Source organism: Aricia agestis, chromosome 6 (assembly GCF_905147365.1).
Source record: "Aricia agestis chromosome 6, ilAriAges1.1, whole genome shotgun sequence".
NCBI classification, from domain to species: domain Eukaryota; kingdom Metazoa; phylum Arthropoda; class Insecta; order Lepidoptera; family Lycaenidae; genus Aricia; species Aricia agestis.
The window spans coordinates 7,988,880-8,005,800 of record NC_056411.1 but is presented as its reverse complement, the minus strand read 5'-3'; the positions used below and the strand labels follow the sequence as shown (position 1 = coordinate 8,005,800).

The 16,921-nt window shown below is 35.2% G+C and overlaps 2 protein-coding genes across 4 annotated transcripts in view; both read right to left on the bottom strand.

Moving 5' to 3' along the window:
* Window positions 1-4,794, bottom strand: part of LOC121727617 (endoplasmic reticulum metallopeptidase 1-like) — a 32,201-nt gene extending 27,407 nt beyond the window's left edge. For 2 of the 3 annotated variants that reach the window (XM_042115545.1, XM_042115548.1), the window contains exon 1: window positions 4,261-4,461. In XM_042115545.1, coding sequence (XP_041971479.1) covers window positions 4,261-4,269 — 9 coding nt within the window. In that variant the 5' untranslated portion in view covers window positions 4,270-4,461. Of the gene's footprint in view, window positions 1-4,260; window positions 4,462-4,620 lie in introns of those variants that run through there. The other variant, XM_042115546.1, reaches the window with a different exon arrangement.
* A 2,032-nt stretch (window positions 4,795-6,826) lies between these two features.
* LOC121727622 (insulin gene enhancer protein ISL-1) overlaps window positions 6,827-16,921 on the bottom strand; it is a 54,296-nt gene continuing 44,201 nt past the window's right edge. The window contains exons 4-9 of the mRNA XM_042115554.1: window positions 15,979-16,046; window positions 15,165-15,270; window positions 10,488-10,605; window positions 9,672-9,834; window positions 8,581-8,781; window positions 6,827-7,931 (exon numbers count right to left, since the gene is read on the bottom strand). Of these exons, the coding sequence (XP_041971488.1) occupies window positions 7,821-7,931; window positions 8,581-8,781; window positions 9,672-9,834; window positions 10,488-10,605; window positions 15,165-15,270; window positions 15,979-16,046 (767 nt within the window). The 3' untranslated portion in view covers window positions 6,827-7,820. The remainder of the gene's footprint in view (window positions 7,932-8,580; window positions 8,782-9,671; window positions 9,835-10,487; window positions 10,606-15,164; window positions 15,271-15,978; window positions 16,047-16,921) is intronic.

The window sequence follows — 16,921 nt, the reverse complement described above, 5'->3', positions numbered from 1 at the left end:
CTTTAATTTTTTATGAACTTATTTATAATTATTTGGATTTTATTTTTATACACAATTGTTACTTAAATGTACTAGAATTCGTGTAAAAAAATCAGATCCAAATAATAAAGGGCACCGAAGTTATAGGCTTCCAAAGTTTTCTATGGTAACTATGGTTATCAATATTTCTATAGGTACCAAATTTTTATAAATTTGAACTTTGTTTTTTTTTTTATTTCTGACTAATGTCTAATACTTAAACAGAAGGTTAGAGAAACTACATTGAGTCACCAAAGTAACTGGATAAATCGAGAAAATATTTTATTAATGCTGTGAAATATTTTTGAGCAAAAACAAAAAAAAAACGGCTACTTTTCAAAACTTATTAATCGGGACTTAACGCGACTTATTTTAGTAGTAAGTCCCGATTAGTAAGTTTTAATTATAATGCAACGCGAAAGCTTAAAACGGTTACTTTTAATTTAAATATAAAATACTTCAGTAAAGCAATATGCTATTACTAATTAGTAATAAGTAATAATAATAATACAGTGTACTACAATGGCGGCCTTATTAAATATAATTAGTAATAAGGCCGCCATTGTAGTACACTGTATTATTAGTTAATAAATGTTGTAATTTTCTTCTTAACGTGTGCACAATAAAGTATAATTATTATTATTATTATTTATTATTACAAAAGGTTTACAGTTTTCATATTAATTTGAATCCTACAATAAATACTAACTTGGATTTTTTTAACAAATAAAAACTTTTCTAATGTACACATGGTGAGACATTTAAAATCTTTTATAATTATATTTCCGGTATAAAATGGTCTCATATAGATTTAACTATAACCGAAAATTTATTGTTTAATAGGTAGCCGGTGTAGACCGGGTCCGGTTTCGGATTTTATTCTGGTCCTAAAACGTCACGTGGACCGGGTGTCCGGGTTCCAATTAAAAAATGAACATTTGAAATAATTTTATTGAGTAGCGTATTATAACAAGTAAAATATTAGGTATTTACAACGACGCCTGATAATAATTTGTAAGTATAGAAAATATTAAAAATTATCAGACTTTCATTGGACTTAAAATAAATCTTTAGTATTAAAAAATAAGTGTCTGTTTGTGAAATCAAAACGATCAAATTAAGGTCCAGAAAAATTGAATGTCACGCGAGCGAAGCCGCGCGCAACAGCTAGGTAATTGAATAATACTCTACCAAACACACAGTGTTTCGACTAGTACATGCAAACAAGACAATATATTTATACTTATTTATATTATTGAAGTATTTTCATGGCTATGTTAGTTTTTTGACTGACTTCAAAACTCAATATAAGAGTGGAACAGCAGTGAAGCAAAGGGGAGCAGAGTAGTAAAGTATAACGCGAAGAAAATGTAAACTGTGGATAAAATAATGAATTTCCACGCGGGCGGAGTCGCGGGCAGTAGCTAGTAAGAAAAAAATGACTTACATTTGTTTTGTTGAAGTTACGAACTTCATTAGAAAAATGAGCATAATATAAAAACCTACTTCAAATATTATTCAACTACACGGTAACAACCCTATCCAAAATAATATAAAATTGAATAACTCCAGTGCCCCGTCTCATTTAGATCCCATTTTTTTTTTGGGTTATAAGTAACAATAAAAAGAATATTTCAGTCTTAGTTTCAAATCCAAATATATAAGACATGGCGTTAAAAAAATTAAAACATAAATTTACAAAATCAGTCATAAATACGTTATCTTCAACAAATAAAGCCTGGATGTTTTTCGTTATCGTAGGGCTTTTAAGACACTAATTAGATCAATTAATAAAATCTTAAAAGAATATCAAACTTTTGAGCTATAACTGTTTCTATATTTTTTCTGGAAACCATAGAATTTTTTTTCAAGTACCTACTAATTTGCATTCTTCTATATAAAATGGGCAGTCGGGTGTTCTCGTCCTGTATTTATAATCATAAATCCTAAAATCCTATAAAATTAAGTAATAAAAACGGCATAGCTAATTTTTTGGACAAAAATACACTGTGTGTTTGTTATTTTATACATTATTATTTATTATAATTTAATCTGAGAATAAGTTTTATGCTACAAGCAAAGTTTAAATAAAAAGTAACAACAAACTGTTACTTTTTTTAGCTCTTTTATTAATTATCCCTATAGTGGGGACATCGCTCCGCAGACGCAGCTCGGGTACACAGGGAGCGGTGCCGAGATGGTTGCGAGCGGCGGGCTTCTTCCTCCTTTTCTCCACCAGTATGAAGCCCTACTTTCGTCCTTGCCAGCTCGAGAAGACTTCACCTTGCGGCTTTTCGTAGCCTTGCAAGTCTCCATAATCTTGCGACTCGCCGTAGCCTTGCGGCTCTCATCCTCCTCTCTTATTTTCGCCTGCGTGAGAGGCGGGGCCAGCGACAGTCCCAAAGTTTAGCTGAGTCGCCTATGTGGACTCGGCGTCGGCGCAACCGCGAGGGGAACGCTGGCGGGGGCGGCAGAGGCGGTATTCATTGACCCGTCCGATAATGCTGACGGGCTAAACGTGATCGCCTGCGCGTCTCGACCTTGGGTGAGGTTAGCAGCATCAGGTGACATACTTACATACATATTATATTGAATTACCACTTTTTAACTGCGATAATTCAATACGTAAATCACTGATCGTAGCCTCTGAGGCCTGCAGTCTATCACGAACTTCGGCCAACTCTTCTTTGTGGAACCTGATGTCTTTTAGGAGGCTGACGATATCGACGTGGACGGCAGCTAGTGCAGCTCTTTAGTCACAAATCGTCCGGATCCGTCTGTTTCAGCAGGGAGGCGATGTCCTGCACTCTCCTTTCAGTTCCGTCTCTTCATTCCGACGGCATGTTCGCGCTCTGGCCGAGCGTAACATACAGCAGCTGCTTCCCCTAGCAAATCTCCTCACTTGCAGATCTAATGTTGCTGACCTCGTCCATAGTGTCTATGGCGTGCTGGATAAACGCCAGCAACTTGTTGCCGTTGGCCACGAGCGCCATGGTCACGTGCAGCGGCAACGAGCCGCGCGATTCGCAAAAATATTAATTACGTCTTTTGCTCGAGGCACGACCGGTTAGGGAGCTGTCACCTCGACACATTACACAATCGAATATGGAGCCCACTTTATCTTATATATAAAATTCTCGTGACACAATGTTCGTTCCCGTACTCCTCCGAAACGGCTTGACCGATTCTCATGAAATTTTGTGAGCATATTGAGTAGGTCTGAGAATCGGCCAACATCTATTTTTCATACCTTAAATTATTTATATGGCATAACAATGTTTGCTGGGACTGCTAGTTATGAAGTATATTTTTCATTTTTATTAATTATTATTAAAATATGTTTAAACACAGCTAAGTCTAATGTGAACATTTTAAGTGCCTATAATATTAATAAACATAATAACAATTTAACCTATCAAGCCCCTGAATAAGGGCACCGGTGACTGCAACAACAATAGAATAGCAAAAGATTTCTAAGAATTTGTGATCGAAGCATTAATTACTAACTTAACCACACACCAGAAAAGAATAAAATATAATTAGGAACAGTCTCCAACGCAAAGTATTTTTTGAAATATTAATTACTTTTAGGTACTTTAGTATTAATTTTATTTTATTATTTTTTACTTTTTAAAGGGAAGTTAAGTTTTTTGTCGGGGGTTTTTTAAATTTTCAAGTAATTTAATTTTTATTTATACAGGTCTCTCAAACAAACTCGTAATTACAATTTTTTTTTAATAAAGAAAATATTTTATGGTTTTCATTTTATAAGGGTCGACAGCCTCTGATGTGAATTTATCAGCAGCAAATTAAGTAAGTATATATTATGTACAATTTTCATAAGGCATAATAAATTATTAAATCCAAAGCACTTGACACACATATATATAAACTACTGAAAACTCCCCTCAGTATTACGGGCATGACTTTATATACTTATTATGTAGCTAAATTTTCTTCATGCAAATGAATCTTTAATGGCTTTTGTATCTAAGGTGATATTTTCAAGGAAATATTATAAATATGGTAGGCAATATAAACAGAGAATAACAAAACAAACAGAACTGAAAGAAGCTGCAAGACTGATAGATTTAAAAATAATGGAGTTTATTTGCTTACCATTTCTTTCAGCATATATTTTAAATTTGAAAAGACAATAATTTTATTTAATTCATAAAAATTAAATATCATACACTTGTCTTTAAATATCCCTTTCTGTAATTGCAAGAAAATTTAACTTACCATTGACATTTTGATGAATTAAACGAGATGTGTTATCTCCTGTATAGAATTACAACAACTAAAGACTTCGTGATTCCTACCTACGGGTAGCACACACCATCTCAATGTGTTCTCTGCACACTATAACAATGTGCAATACTTATTACACAGTACACACCAACATAAGTCATGGTGTAACATCAACAATAATTACAAAACGTTGACATTCTTATTTATTTTTTCAAAGGCACCAAAATATTTTTTTAATTAATAATTACTTAGCAGTTAGCACTATTGTTTAATATTATACAAATAAATGTTTAGATGTTATTAGTAAGTAAAGGAAAAACATTTTGAGACGACATTATAATAAGTAAGTACCTGTCTCGTAAATTATGATATAATAGTATATATTATCAATGTTTATTATTTATAATAGTAGTTTCTTTCCTTCCTTCCTTAAACCGACAACTTTATCATCAGTTTACTTGAAATTATTTATTTCACAACGCAATTACCAAAATGTGTAAAAATATAGCTATGTCAACAAGTTGTTATTATAGATTCAACAGTTTATTTAATTGATTTTTAATAAATAACATTTATATTGACATATAGCACTGTGTTTATATTTAGTGCTAACTTTACTAATTATTATTTATTATGTAATTTATCTCAATTCGCTGGGTAAACAATTTGAACTTTTGACTTTGTTTACAAAATGCATAGTGCCTATTAAAATATTAATATGACAGTGACATATTGTTTTTTTTTATTATGGCGCTTGGGTTATTTAACTATCGCTAGTGTCGATTTCAGCACCCATCGTTTTAGGGTACCATAGCGTAAAGGGTAAAAACGTGATATTACTAAGACTTCCTTGTCTGTCCATCTGTCCGTCTTTCTGTCTCCAGGCTGTAACTCAAGAACGGTAATAGCTAGAGAGTTGAAAATTTCACAGGTTATGTATCTCTGTTGCGGCTACAACAACAAATACTAAAAACAAAATAAAATGAATATTAAGGGGGCTCCCATACAACTAACGTGATTTTTTAATTTTTTTGCTCTATATTGAAAATGGCAAAAGGTAGGTACTTGAATTTTTCTCAAAGTCCTTAATTATATGTGTACTAATATTTAATTTTAGTACTAAAATAAAATAAAAAATAAAGGGGGCTCCCATACAAAAAACACAATTTTTGGCCTAATTTTGCTCTATAATGGTACGGAACCCTCTGTGCGCGCGTCAGACTCGCACTTGGCCGATTCTATATTGTCAGGTCTAAAGTCTAGTCAAAGTCTAATTAATAGTCAATACTGTCAAAAAGTCAAGTCGGTCGATTCAGTAAAGTGGTAGACGCTTTACTGAAACTTTCGATGGAGTTTTGGAGGGAACACAAAATAGCACGTTTCTGGATAATATTTCATCACTTTCCTACACTTGTGCACGATAACGAATATTATTTAATGGTTATAATATCCTACCAATATTAAGTACACATTAATAATCGGCCATACCCTTAAATTTTTATTTTATTTTAATATTATTATTAAATATTAAAGTGCACATAATATAACTAAGGACTTTGAGATAAATCAAGTACCTACCTGTTGCCATTATTGATATAGAGCAAGAAAAGCCAAAAATAACGTTTGTTGTATGGGAGCTCCCCGTAAATATTAACTTTATTTTGTTTTTAGTATTTGTTGTTATAGCGGCAACAGACAAACACAGCCGACTGGTCTTATTTAACCATAGACATAATATATACTGTATTTAACATTGAATTGACATGATCCGACCAAACTGTCAACTGCCTAGGAATCAATTTCCTCGATGGTACATTGCAGAGGCAAAGACTGGTAGCCGGTAGGTAAGCAAAAATTAAATACAAACTGGTATTCAATGTATTTATTAATGTTATCATTCTCACATTCTAAGTACAGTGTGACTACATAAATGTAATAAATAAAGTTAAAAACATCAAAATTATCAATCACGTTTTTGTTATGCAGGTAGGTTTTATATTATCTAAAATTGCTCTGTTGTGCATACTTTTTGATATTTTTAGTTCCTTCTATTTACACCTTACCTATACTTCAGAACAAATGGATACAGTACTATACAGTAGTCGAGATAGAATTTTTTCTAGTTATAAGTAATTCGTGAATGCTTATAGCTTTTAGATCTGTTAAATAGACCACAACATTTACACCATAACATTGAATGAGAATTTTGAAAAAAAAAATTCAGTAAGTAAGTAACAAAAATACTAGGTAGGCGAAATTTTTTATCGATACATACAGACGTCCGTCGACGTAAAGAAATTATTCAAACAAAAAATATAATAATCTTGACAATCTTTAACAAAAAATAGCTGGTAAAAAACAAAAGGTTTCGTACCACAAGGAATAAGTAGTTAAGTATAATTTCTATCCGACCTAAAATTCCTAAGATAGTTTATCGGTAAATGTTATGTTCATTTTTATACAATATTATGTACACAAAATTTATATACAATGTTAACAGATCTAATATAGTTACGTACTTATTTAAAAAATAATTATTAAGTATCTAAATCATAACTAATGGTAAACATCACAAAATTGATTAAATTAACAATAATGTACTTTTAGGAAAGCTTGATCGTATCTATTTTATAATGGTACTTACTTATGTAAAAAGTAATATGTACGCATAATATTATTGTAATACGTTTAAAAAAATAGCCCAAAAGGAATTAAGAATAATAGATATTAGATATTAATTATATTGAATATAATTAGAGGGGAGTTGTGACAGAGAGGTCGAACTTAGCACGATATCACCATGCCGACGAAAACGCGAAAAAATGAGGAGGCGCGATAATATTATTGTATTTATAAAAATGGACTCGAACAAGAGGGTAAACCTTAGAAAAGAGACAGAAGAAAGTAGTATTCAAATAATGAAACCATGATTTAAATGAATCAAAGTAGATAATTAGCTAGAAGTCATGATGAGTAGGTAATAAAATTTCTGAAAACACAATATGCCAAACTATATTACATTAAGTAATTTTGCAAACATGTAAAGGTAAATTAGGTTGAACATAATAGGTATGTAATAATATTATGTATAGAAATATCATACAATACGGTATTTACACATAATAGGAATCAGCAGAAGCTGCATGCGTATAATATTGATACAACCATAACAAAATGTTATAACTGCTCATAATAACTAACTCTATTGTACCATAATAATTTATAAAAACGACTTAACAAAAAATATCTTACTACTAGATATCTATATTAATACTCGAGGTCGAAGTAATTTTTGCCATAACAATAGTTAAGGCATTATGAGTCTATAAATTAACATTTATTTTACATCCTAGCACAAATAATTTTCATAAAACCAGTGCTTCAGCTCGGTGCCGGTGACACGAACACAAAAATATCGATACGTGTCACGAACAAACTGGGGCATCACTAGCTGTCACGTTGACGTTTTCGCTGATAAGACGGTAGTTAAAAGTTTGAGGATTGTCTAATGTCTATGGCTACCCCGGTGTGGGAGGTTAGGTGAGGCGACACTAGGGGGAGGGCGGCAGGCTGTCGTCGCTCTCGAGGTACGTGACGTAGTTGTCCTCGCCTCCGTGGGCCGCGCGCGGCGGCGGCAGCGATGGGATGTCGTAGCCGTGCATCTGAAAAAAAAATTTTTTTAAACAGAATTCTCATATTTACTTTTCATAGATACTTTTTGTGCGATCGAGTCTGCGGCGCCCATACAGTCGGCGTATGGGCGCCGCAGACTCGATCGCACAAAAAGTCTGTCGTCTGCGATCTCCCATAGGGTAAAGGATCGACAGACTTCTTAGGGCCGTTTCCAATATTTGATCTATCTCTGGTTTTGCCCTACTAGAGATAGGAATAACTCACAATTGACATAAAATATATGTCTCTAATGTCTAATGTGAGTTATTCCTATCTCTAGTAGGGCAAAACCAGAGATAGATCAAATATTGGGACCGGCCGTAAGTAAGTTTTGCAGTGCATCCCTACTCCACCACGAGGTATGTATAAAGTTAACTGGTAAGGCACCGACTACCTATAATACCTCGTGAATTCATAACATGACCAGCCCTGGTTACATACTCATCACATTCATTTTATCAAGGCTACTAATTTGTAGTAAAGCTATATTATTCCCGGTGTTGAGCATAACTTTACTTGTTTAGGTAACTACTTATAAAATTATTAAAAGCTATGTATCGTGGTCTGCTATTCAAAGAAAAAAAATTACGACCCTGAACAAGTTCCCTTTTTTAAGCCTGATGAACCGTTGTAACTCACTTGGTTAACTAGATGCTGGAAGGCGGCGCTGTGCTGCGGGGCCCGGTCGAGGTCGGCGTGCAGGGCGAAGTCCGAGAGCGCCTTCCACGGCGGCTGGTAGGCGGTCACCTCGAGCGCGAGAGACCCGCCCGCCTCATGCCGCACCGGCGAGCCCGCCACCAGCGGCACGCCCATCGACATGTACCCCAAACGCCGACCCTCCTAACCGTTGACATAGTTCATTATCAATCTATAAGTTTGTACACGGACATCAGCGGGGCAAGCAGAAGTATAACAGTCGGAGACAATTAATTATTATATTATTAAAACTTTAATTAGATGAAGATTTTGACAGAAATGGGGTTTATGTTAAAATCTCCAGTATATTTATGTTAAATACCTAATAATTAAATCTCTCTAAGTGCGAGATGTAAAATCCAAGGATAGACCAAGATGGATAACTATGATCGCCACCAAGATTGCTAAGCTGTCGATAGACGATAGCATGTACCATCGAGGAAATTGATTCATAGGCAGTTGACGGACCTACGTCATTTGGTCGAATTATATCAATTTGATAATATTAATCGTGGCTTGGTTAGACACAAAGCGACCAAGTAACATAGGTCCGCCATCTGCCTAGTAATCAACTTCTCTGATAGTACCATCAGAGAAGTGGATGTAATTTGTTGACGTATGTAATTTGGTTGTTTTATGTCAAATCAAACCCAGCCGACAGATCACAAAATTAACAATGAATTGACATATTCAGACCAAATGACGTTATAGGTCTGTCAACTGCCTAGGAATCAATTTCCTCGATGGTACAATGTACTGTCTATTAGCCTGTGTTTGACGTCGAGGGCTGAGGTTATCGATTCGCAATCGCTTGTATGGATGATGGATCCATCATCATCATCCATATTTTCGCTTTAGAAACTATTTTCAAAGAAACTCAATATATTCCAAAACTTTATACTGTTATATTATTTCAAAGAGTTCATGGCAAAGACTTCTATTTAAACTGACGGTTCATGAACTTTAACACTTACTGTTAAAGTCCATGACCCGTTTGAGTGGAAGCCCAATAACGGACGTTACATATAACCTACCTTCTCCTGCTGCATCTGCATCTTGAGCTGTATGGTCTTCTTCTTGTCCTTGCACCGCTTGTTCTGGAACCAGACCCTGATGACGCGCGGGCTGAGGCCTGTCATCTCCACCAGCTGTTCCTTCATCAGCGCATCGGGACGGGGGTTCGCCGCGTAGCAGGTTCTGTGGAATGAGAGGAGGTATAGAGATAATTCTAGAAGTGGAGTACGGAACATCAGATTACAACAACACACAGATACTAGAAATAACAAAATATAATATCTAGCAAAAAAATACCTAGCACTAACGACTCTAACGTCTAACTCACCTAACCTAACAAGTTAACCTAACCTATCCAAAGGTAGTAAGAGAAGAGTTGATGGATAATCATATTATGTGAATGTTCCATGAAATATATGGAGCATAGGTAGTTATATTGCCGTCAATATATTACTCAAAATTTATTTTTATCTTATATTTTTGGTCCAAACAAAAGTTATATTCAAGAAGCTTACTTTATATTTAACTATTTTACATACTCTTTCATTACTAAGTACATTCATATTCTTTGGCATAAACTGGCGCTAACTATACCTACTCTGATTTTTCTAGATCTTCAGGTTTTGTATTTTTTTTACGGAGCTCCCAAAACGAGGTGGTAAAAACCCTAAAAAAAGACTAGTTTGTAGTCTACCCTACATGACATCCACCTCTATCTAGGTTGCCGGCTGCCGCGCGTGTATTAGGCCACCAGTTGAGAACTTTTGTTCTAGGTGTAAATTCGGTCTCCTCTTCTAGGTCTAGCCACAGTCAGGTAATGTTATATAATAACATACCGTAACGTATGCAGCTGCTTCTCATTGAGGACGGTGCGGACTCTGGTGGGCTTGCCGTCGGCCGCCGCGCCCGGCCGCGCCCGACCAGACTTGTGCGACCCCGACTCGCTGCCTGAATCTGTAATAAAACAATATAATTATTATATATTTACCATTGAAAAAAAGAAAATAAAACGTAAGTGCTATCGACGGTTTCCTTTTTCAAAATATTAAAGCTGATCGCACATTTGTCAGCACTGTATACGCGTCGAATGCACCTCATAGTACACAAAATGCGGCGCTTACCTACGGTGCGGGTAAATGTGCGAGGTTCCACATCATTTCACACAACAAATTATAAAATGCTGCGCGTTTGGCGTGTACGTGCTGACAAATGTGCGATAACCTTAATTTGAATACTGGTAAAAAATCTGATTAAATGACGTAATCACGACGTTATTACGGCGCGACTGCGCTATCGCAAACCCTGATGAGTCTAGAATTTGATCATATTCTTACCGCAAAGTAAAAAAGTTGTTTTAGCATAGGTGCAAACCTCGGAGGAGTTAGACATAATTTTTAAAAGATAAAACCAATAAAAAAGTACATGCACAACAAAGTTTATACTTAATATAAAATATTATTTTGACATCCAACAATAATATATTATGCTCAAATATGTAAGTACACTGGTATTCTGGCACTTAACTCAGATTCTAAGGTGTTAAATAACATAGAAATCCCACATCGCATTTGTAGTATAGGAGCCGTGACTCGTGTGTATCTAATAAGTTATTAGCGGCAGGTTTATGCACAAAGAGCTTCAACCCTTCACAGTCCACTGCCATGACAATTACATATTCATTAACCATTCGCCTGTCCGGCCCATTACACTCAACTTAACACTTTAAAGCTCGTCAACTGTCAGCGGGTCATTATGACGTCATATCATTCACGCCTTCGCTAATCCGGGATGGACGGTGTCCCATAATGTACATATTCATTATTCAAACCCCAGAAGGGACGGTGCATAATGCAGGGTGTTAACTTTTAAAGAGGTTCCGAATTTTCGATACGCCCTTACAATCCCGGCTGGATTGTGAATTAGAATTTTCGAGCGTCAATTTTCAGCCAAAGCTTACGTCCTGGGGCCCTGGGCAAAGAGTATGTTTTAAACTACGTAACGTCCTGTTTTTTTTTTTAGATTCTTATCTGTTTTGTTTTTGGTCCAAGCTACGAGGTAGGCAAAAAAATCATATTAAACGTTACAATTTTTATGAAGTTTTGTGACTGTTAGTTTTGTACCTTAGGAAAATTATCATAGCGAGTACTCCAACCAACTGCCATCACTTCAAAATCTCCTAAACCTCCTTTCACTCAATTTTAGGTCATGAAGGTCACATCTAGGTCGAAGCTAAATGAGACCTGATAGTCGCCACTTGACTTTTCGACCAAATTAGTATCGCCGGCCCCTTTGTCGGCGCACATCAAAGCCGAAAGATAAAGTACAGTCGGATATAAAAATGTTTCTAAATATTCAACCTTCTATGGGCGTGGGCGGTGAGAATTTTTAATTAATGAATTAAGAAGAGAGATGAATACTAAGTTATTTGTGGGTTAATCAATTAAATAAAGAAAGCACAGACTCTACATAAGGTACGTTGTAGCTTTAAGTCTTTGTTTAAAAATAATATTGTGAATTTAAAGTATTTTGAAAATAACCTAACCGGTATATAATTACATACCACCACTATATTTTTAGCCCTTGAACATCCTATTAGAGCAGATTGGGCATATTGGTACAAGAGTATTTTGATCAACTAACTGGTATTTTCGCAGCGAAACATTAAGGGGGCGACTAACCCTAAAGTGTCGATTTTATAATTCATTTTTATACTTGAAAGTAAGCCCCGAATTGTTTCATTTTCTGAAATTAGATACTACATTATATTTCCAAGAATTCGATCTGAGCAAAAACACGATATCTCGATAGAAAAAAATCACAAAGATGCATCTAATTTTCACGAATTTTTCATTTATTGCCATAACCGTACATTAAACTAAGTTAATATTTTAACACACTGTAAAAAATTCTATCATTGAGAGATCGACCTAGCGGATTTTTTAAATGTATATTTATTGAGTTATTGAGAAAAAACTAATTTGGCGATGAATCCGCGTCGTCCTTTTTCACCTGGCATATGAAAGACTGGCGTGAGTGTAAAGAGAGAAGGACGATGTTTGATTTTTTGGGTTAGTCGCCCTCTTAAGGTAATTTTATACGTGGGAGAGCCATGCTTCGGCACGAATGGGCCGGCTCGACCGGAGAAATACCACGTTCTCACAGAAAACCGGCGTGAAACAGCGCTTGCGCTGTGTTTCGCCGAGTGAGTGAGTTTACCGGAGGCCCAATCCCCTACCCTATTCCCTTCCCTACCCTCCTCTATTCCCTTCCCTTCCCATCCCTACCCTCCCCTATTACCCTATTCCCTCTTAAAAGGCCGGCAACGCACCTGCAGCTCTTCTGATGCTGCGAGTATCCATGGGCAACGGAAGTTGCTTTCCACCTGTAGTGCTAGCACGGCGACCAGCGGAAATGCGAAAGTATGGACAAACTGTAGAAATAAACTTAAGGTGCCGTTCCGATCTTTTTTCGTTCCGAAAAATTCAATTAAAATGCCACTTTATGACACACTATAGTATATGTCATAATGTAGGATATTATTTGAATTTTTAGAACTATAGTCTGTCATAAAGTGGCTTTTTAATTGAATTATTCGGAACCAAAAAAGATCGGAACGGCACCTTAAGTTTATCTCCACAGTTTGTGACTATAGTCTGTCATAAAGTGGCATTTTAATTGAATTTTTCGGAACGAAAAAAGATCGGAACGGCACCTTAGGTTTATTTCCACAGTTTGTCCATACTTTCGCATTTCCGCTGGTCGCCGTGCTAGCACTACAGGTGACCCGTTTGCTCGTTTGCCCCCTTCTTTCATAAAAAAAAATAAATTGGTAAAGTATAAGATCTCCTTCAAGTATATTTGTCTGGTATTTTGGAAATGTCTTATGACAGACAAAGAACAACACGCTTCGTGAATATCTTTATTAACAATACCTAGGCTAACTGTTTTTGAACTCAAGATTTGAAAAACTCTATACTTCTGTAACCATAACATAACTAACTTTTATGAATCCGTAAGTAACTGTACCAATATAATCAGTATTAATCACATTCCGATTATCAAGTCATACCCGAATCTGCGATAAGAGATAGCGGGTATTAGCCGTGTTAGTCCAATATTGCCGTGATTTCGGGAAAAGATATCGAAATGTTACTTTAATTTTGTTTACTACAATAACAGAGAGGCTCTTCGACTTTATTTCTTTGTAATAGAAGTCAGGTCAGGTAAACCGGATCTGTCATAGTCCGTACAATACTAAAAAGTAAAGAGAGTAGGAGCTTAAGGCTTCTTTAAAGAAGTATCTGGTTTAAGTGGTATGGGCACAGGAAAAACGCATTATAAAAAAGTTACCTTGTACACGAAAACACAAAAAGTTGTTAAAATATAAATTACACCTGTTAAGGCCTAAATATAATATTCTAAGAGCTAACTCTACATTGTAAAATGAGTTTGACAAAATTGTCATGTCAACCTGGTTGAATGTCATTCGAGTATATTACACGAAAAATGTGTACCGAACACATGCATAAATATATGCATGTATTCGGTTCACATTTTGTAGCCTTTTGGTGGACTTTTTTTGACGGAGTTACTCTTCCTTAGTTTTTATTATTCGTAGTGCCAATCTCATTGTGTCTCGGTTTAGCGCTTCTTGTTCCGGGCGAACATAGACTATAGAGACCATAATAATTATAGTGACAAGCAAGTGACATGATGTCTAGAAATTGTTTACATAAGACAATATTATAGCAACTTACCGGACGGCGGACATATTATTATAGCCCAGTTCATGTCATAAAGTTAACTAAAGATCGCCCAATGGTCGAAATTCGACCTTAGTTTCAATGACATTAGGACTACTACCTATATTTTGTAAAAAATATTGACTTTATCATTTTTTTTTCAACTCTTATCTCTGGGACTTAGCTGATCTCAGACTGGTCGTGTAAGCATTGTCTAATAGTATCTTAGATTTAATAAAAAAAAACTTTTATCCATTTTCAATTTTTCAACTTATGTCTTGTTGTCAACAGACTTCAACCATAAATAGAAGAGTATAATTCGTATGTATAAGCTTGTCACTCAAAAATCTGTCATTTCTCATGTGTGTGTGTTGTAGGTAGTGTGTGTAATGTTTTATTTGTTAAAAAAATGTATGATAAAAGCATAATTTCAAAATAATATTAGTTCGATGCACTCCTTCACCATAATATAAACTATAACTGTGCAAAATTTCATGCACCCTACGTTTGCCCATTTTTCGTAAAAAGGGTTACAAAGTTTATCGTTCGCGTATTAATATTATGATGATGATATACCTAGCGGAATAGGTAGGTATATTAACTTTAAGGTTCACGTACATGCGGTGCGCCGGGCCAGTTGCTGTTGCTGAGTGATGTGTTGTTGCTGAGTGACGTGTTGTTGCTGGGTGATATGGTGTTGCTGAGTGTTGTTGTTACAGAGTGTTGTACTTTTGTTGCTCGTGTTAGCGTTATTAATATACCTTAACTCACCTGACATAGAGCCCAGTTCATGTGGATGGTGCGAGTTGTTGTTGCTGAGTGTTGTGTTGTTGTTGCTTTCTGCGTTGTTCGTGCTACTACCACTTGTGTTTGCACTCTGAAAATAAATATTAATATAATGTATGCTAATTATATTATGAATTTATTTAAAAATAATTGTTGATTTGAATGCAATTAAAATTAACAAGAATAATTTATTGTAATCACTTTATAAATAGATTTATACAAACATCAAGTCTATCAACAAAGTTAAAGTTATATAGTATTAAGATAATGTAAGTAACTATACATACATGCAATGATATAAAACTCAAAGCAGATATGTTACTACCGCGCGCGTTGTGAAGATTCAAATACGGCCCAATTGGGTCGTCTGTTATTTAGTATGCATCGAGCGCAGTAATGAACGTGCCGCGTCTTGTCTCACCTTGTCTTGTTACGAAAATGTACCAATTATGACTCGAAGGTAAACAAAACACGTGGAATCTCTTACCACATGTCTTGATTGCAATAAATACCCCAATTATTTACATTTTCAATTATTTTTTCGAACAAGCTGGAAAAAATCGAATTTTCGTCATAGCTCAGGCGAAGAAAGAGACAGCGATATGATTAGACGTTTAAAAATAGAACTGTCTCTTTTATGTAAATGGTTTTTCGTATCTTTTGTTTCACTTATCTGTCAAATTTGTCAATGTTTGCAATTTTGAATTTGAAAATTGTTCGGAAGAGTCTGTAAAGTAGAATATCATTGCATACATATATAAATAGGTCTAACAAAATGGTAAAAACGAACTCTACTTACCTTTTCTAAAACGTCGTGGTCTTCTCTACAATATAAGGCGCCGCCTTCTCTTAACGCGAATTCATCACCTGATTGAGATTAAAAATATAAATATCAAGATGTTAAAAACATAGTCTTACAGTATTTACAGGGACTGAGTTGTAAGCTTATGAAAAGTTCTCTAGTTTAAAAGAAAAAAGGCGGATAGACAAGGTTCCTGTCATGTTTGAAAGCGACTCAAATAAGAAGACAGTTATTGTAAAAAAAATATGTTATGTAGTTAATATTATGTACTATCAGAGAAGTTTATTCCTAGGCAGATGGGGGACCTACGTAGTTTGGTCGCGTTAAGTCAAACCCAGCCGACAGATCACAATTATTAATATTGAATTGTCATTGTCCGACCAAATGACGTTGGTCTGTCAACTGCCTAGTAATCAATTTTCTCGATGGTACATTATTATTTGCTATAATCGCTATAAGTTTTCCCAATAGAAATGAAATAAAAAATCGAATAAATTCGAATATAGCTTACGTTAAACTTCATTGTTTCACTGTTCTTTTGATATTAGAAGAGATTTATTAATGTACTATTAGTGAAGTTGATTCAGCGATAATGATAACGATAATACATAAACCTATAATACGACAGTATATATTAAGTCGATGCGATATATATGCGATAATAAGATGGCGGACCACCGTAATTTGGTCACTTTATGTCAAACCCAGCCGACAGATCACGACTTTTATGACATAACTCGAGCAGATGGCGTAGGTCCGTAGGCAATATAAAAAGGCCTATGAATCAATTTCTTGGATGGTACAATAAGTTAGAGCAAGTATTTTAACTTTTAAGCTGAAAAATTAGGTAAATCTAGATAATGGGCCGGCTCGATCGGAGAAATACCACGTTCTCACAGAAAACCGGCGTGAAACAGCGCTTGCGCTGTGTTTTGCCGAG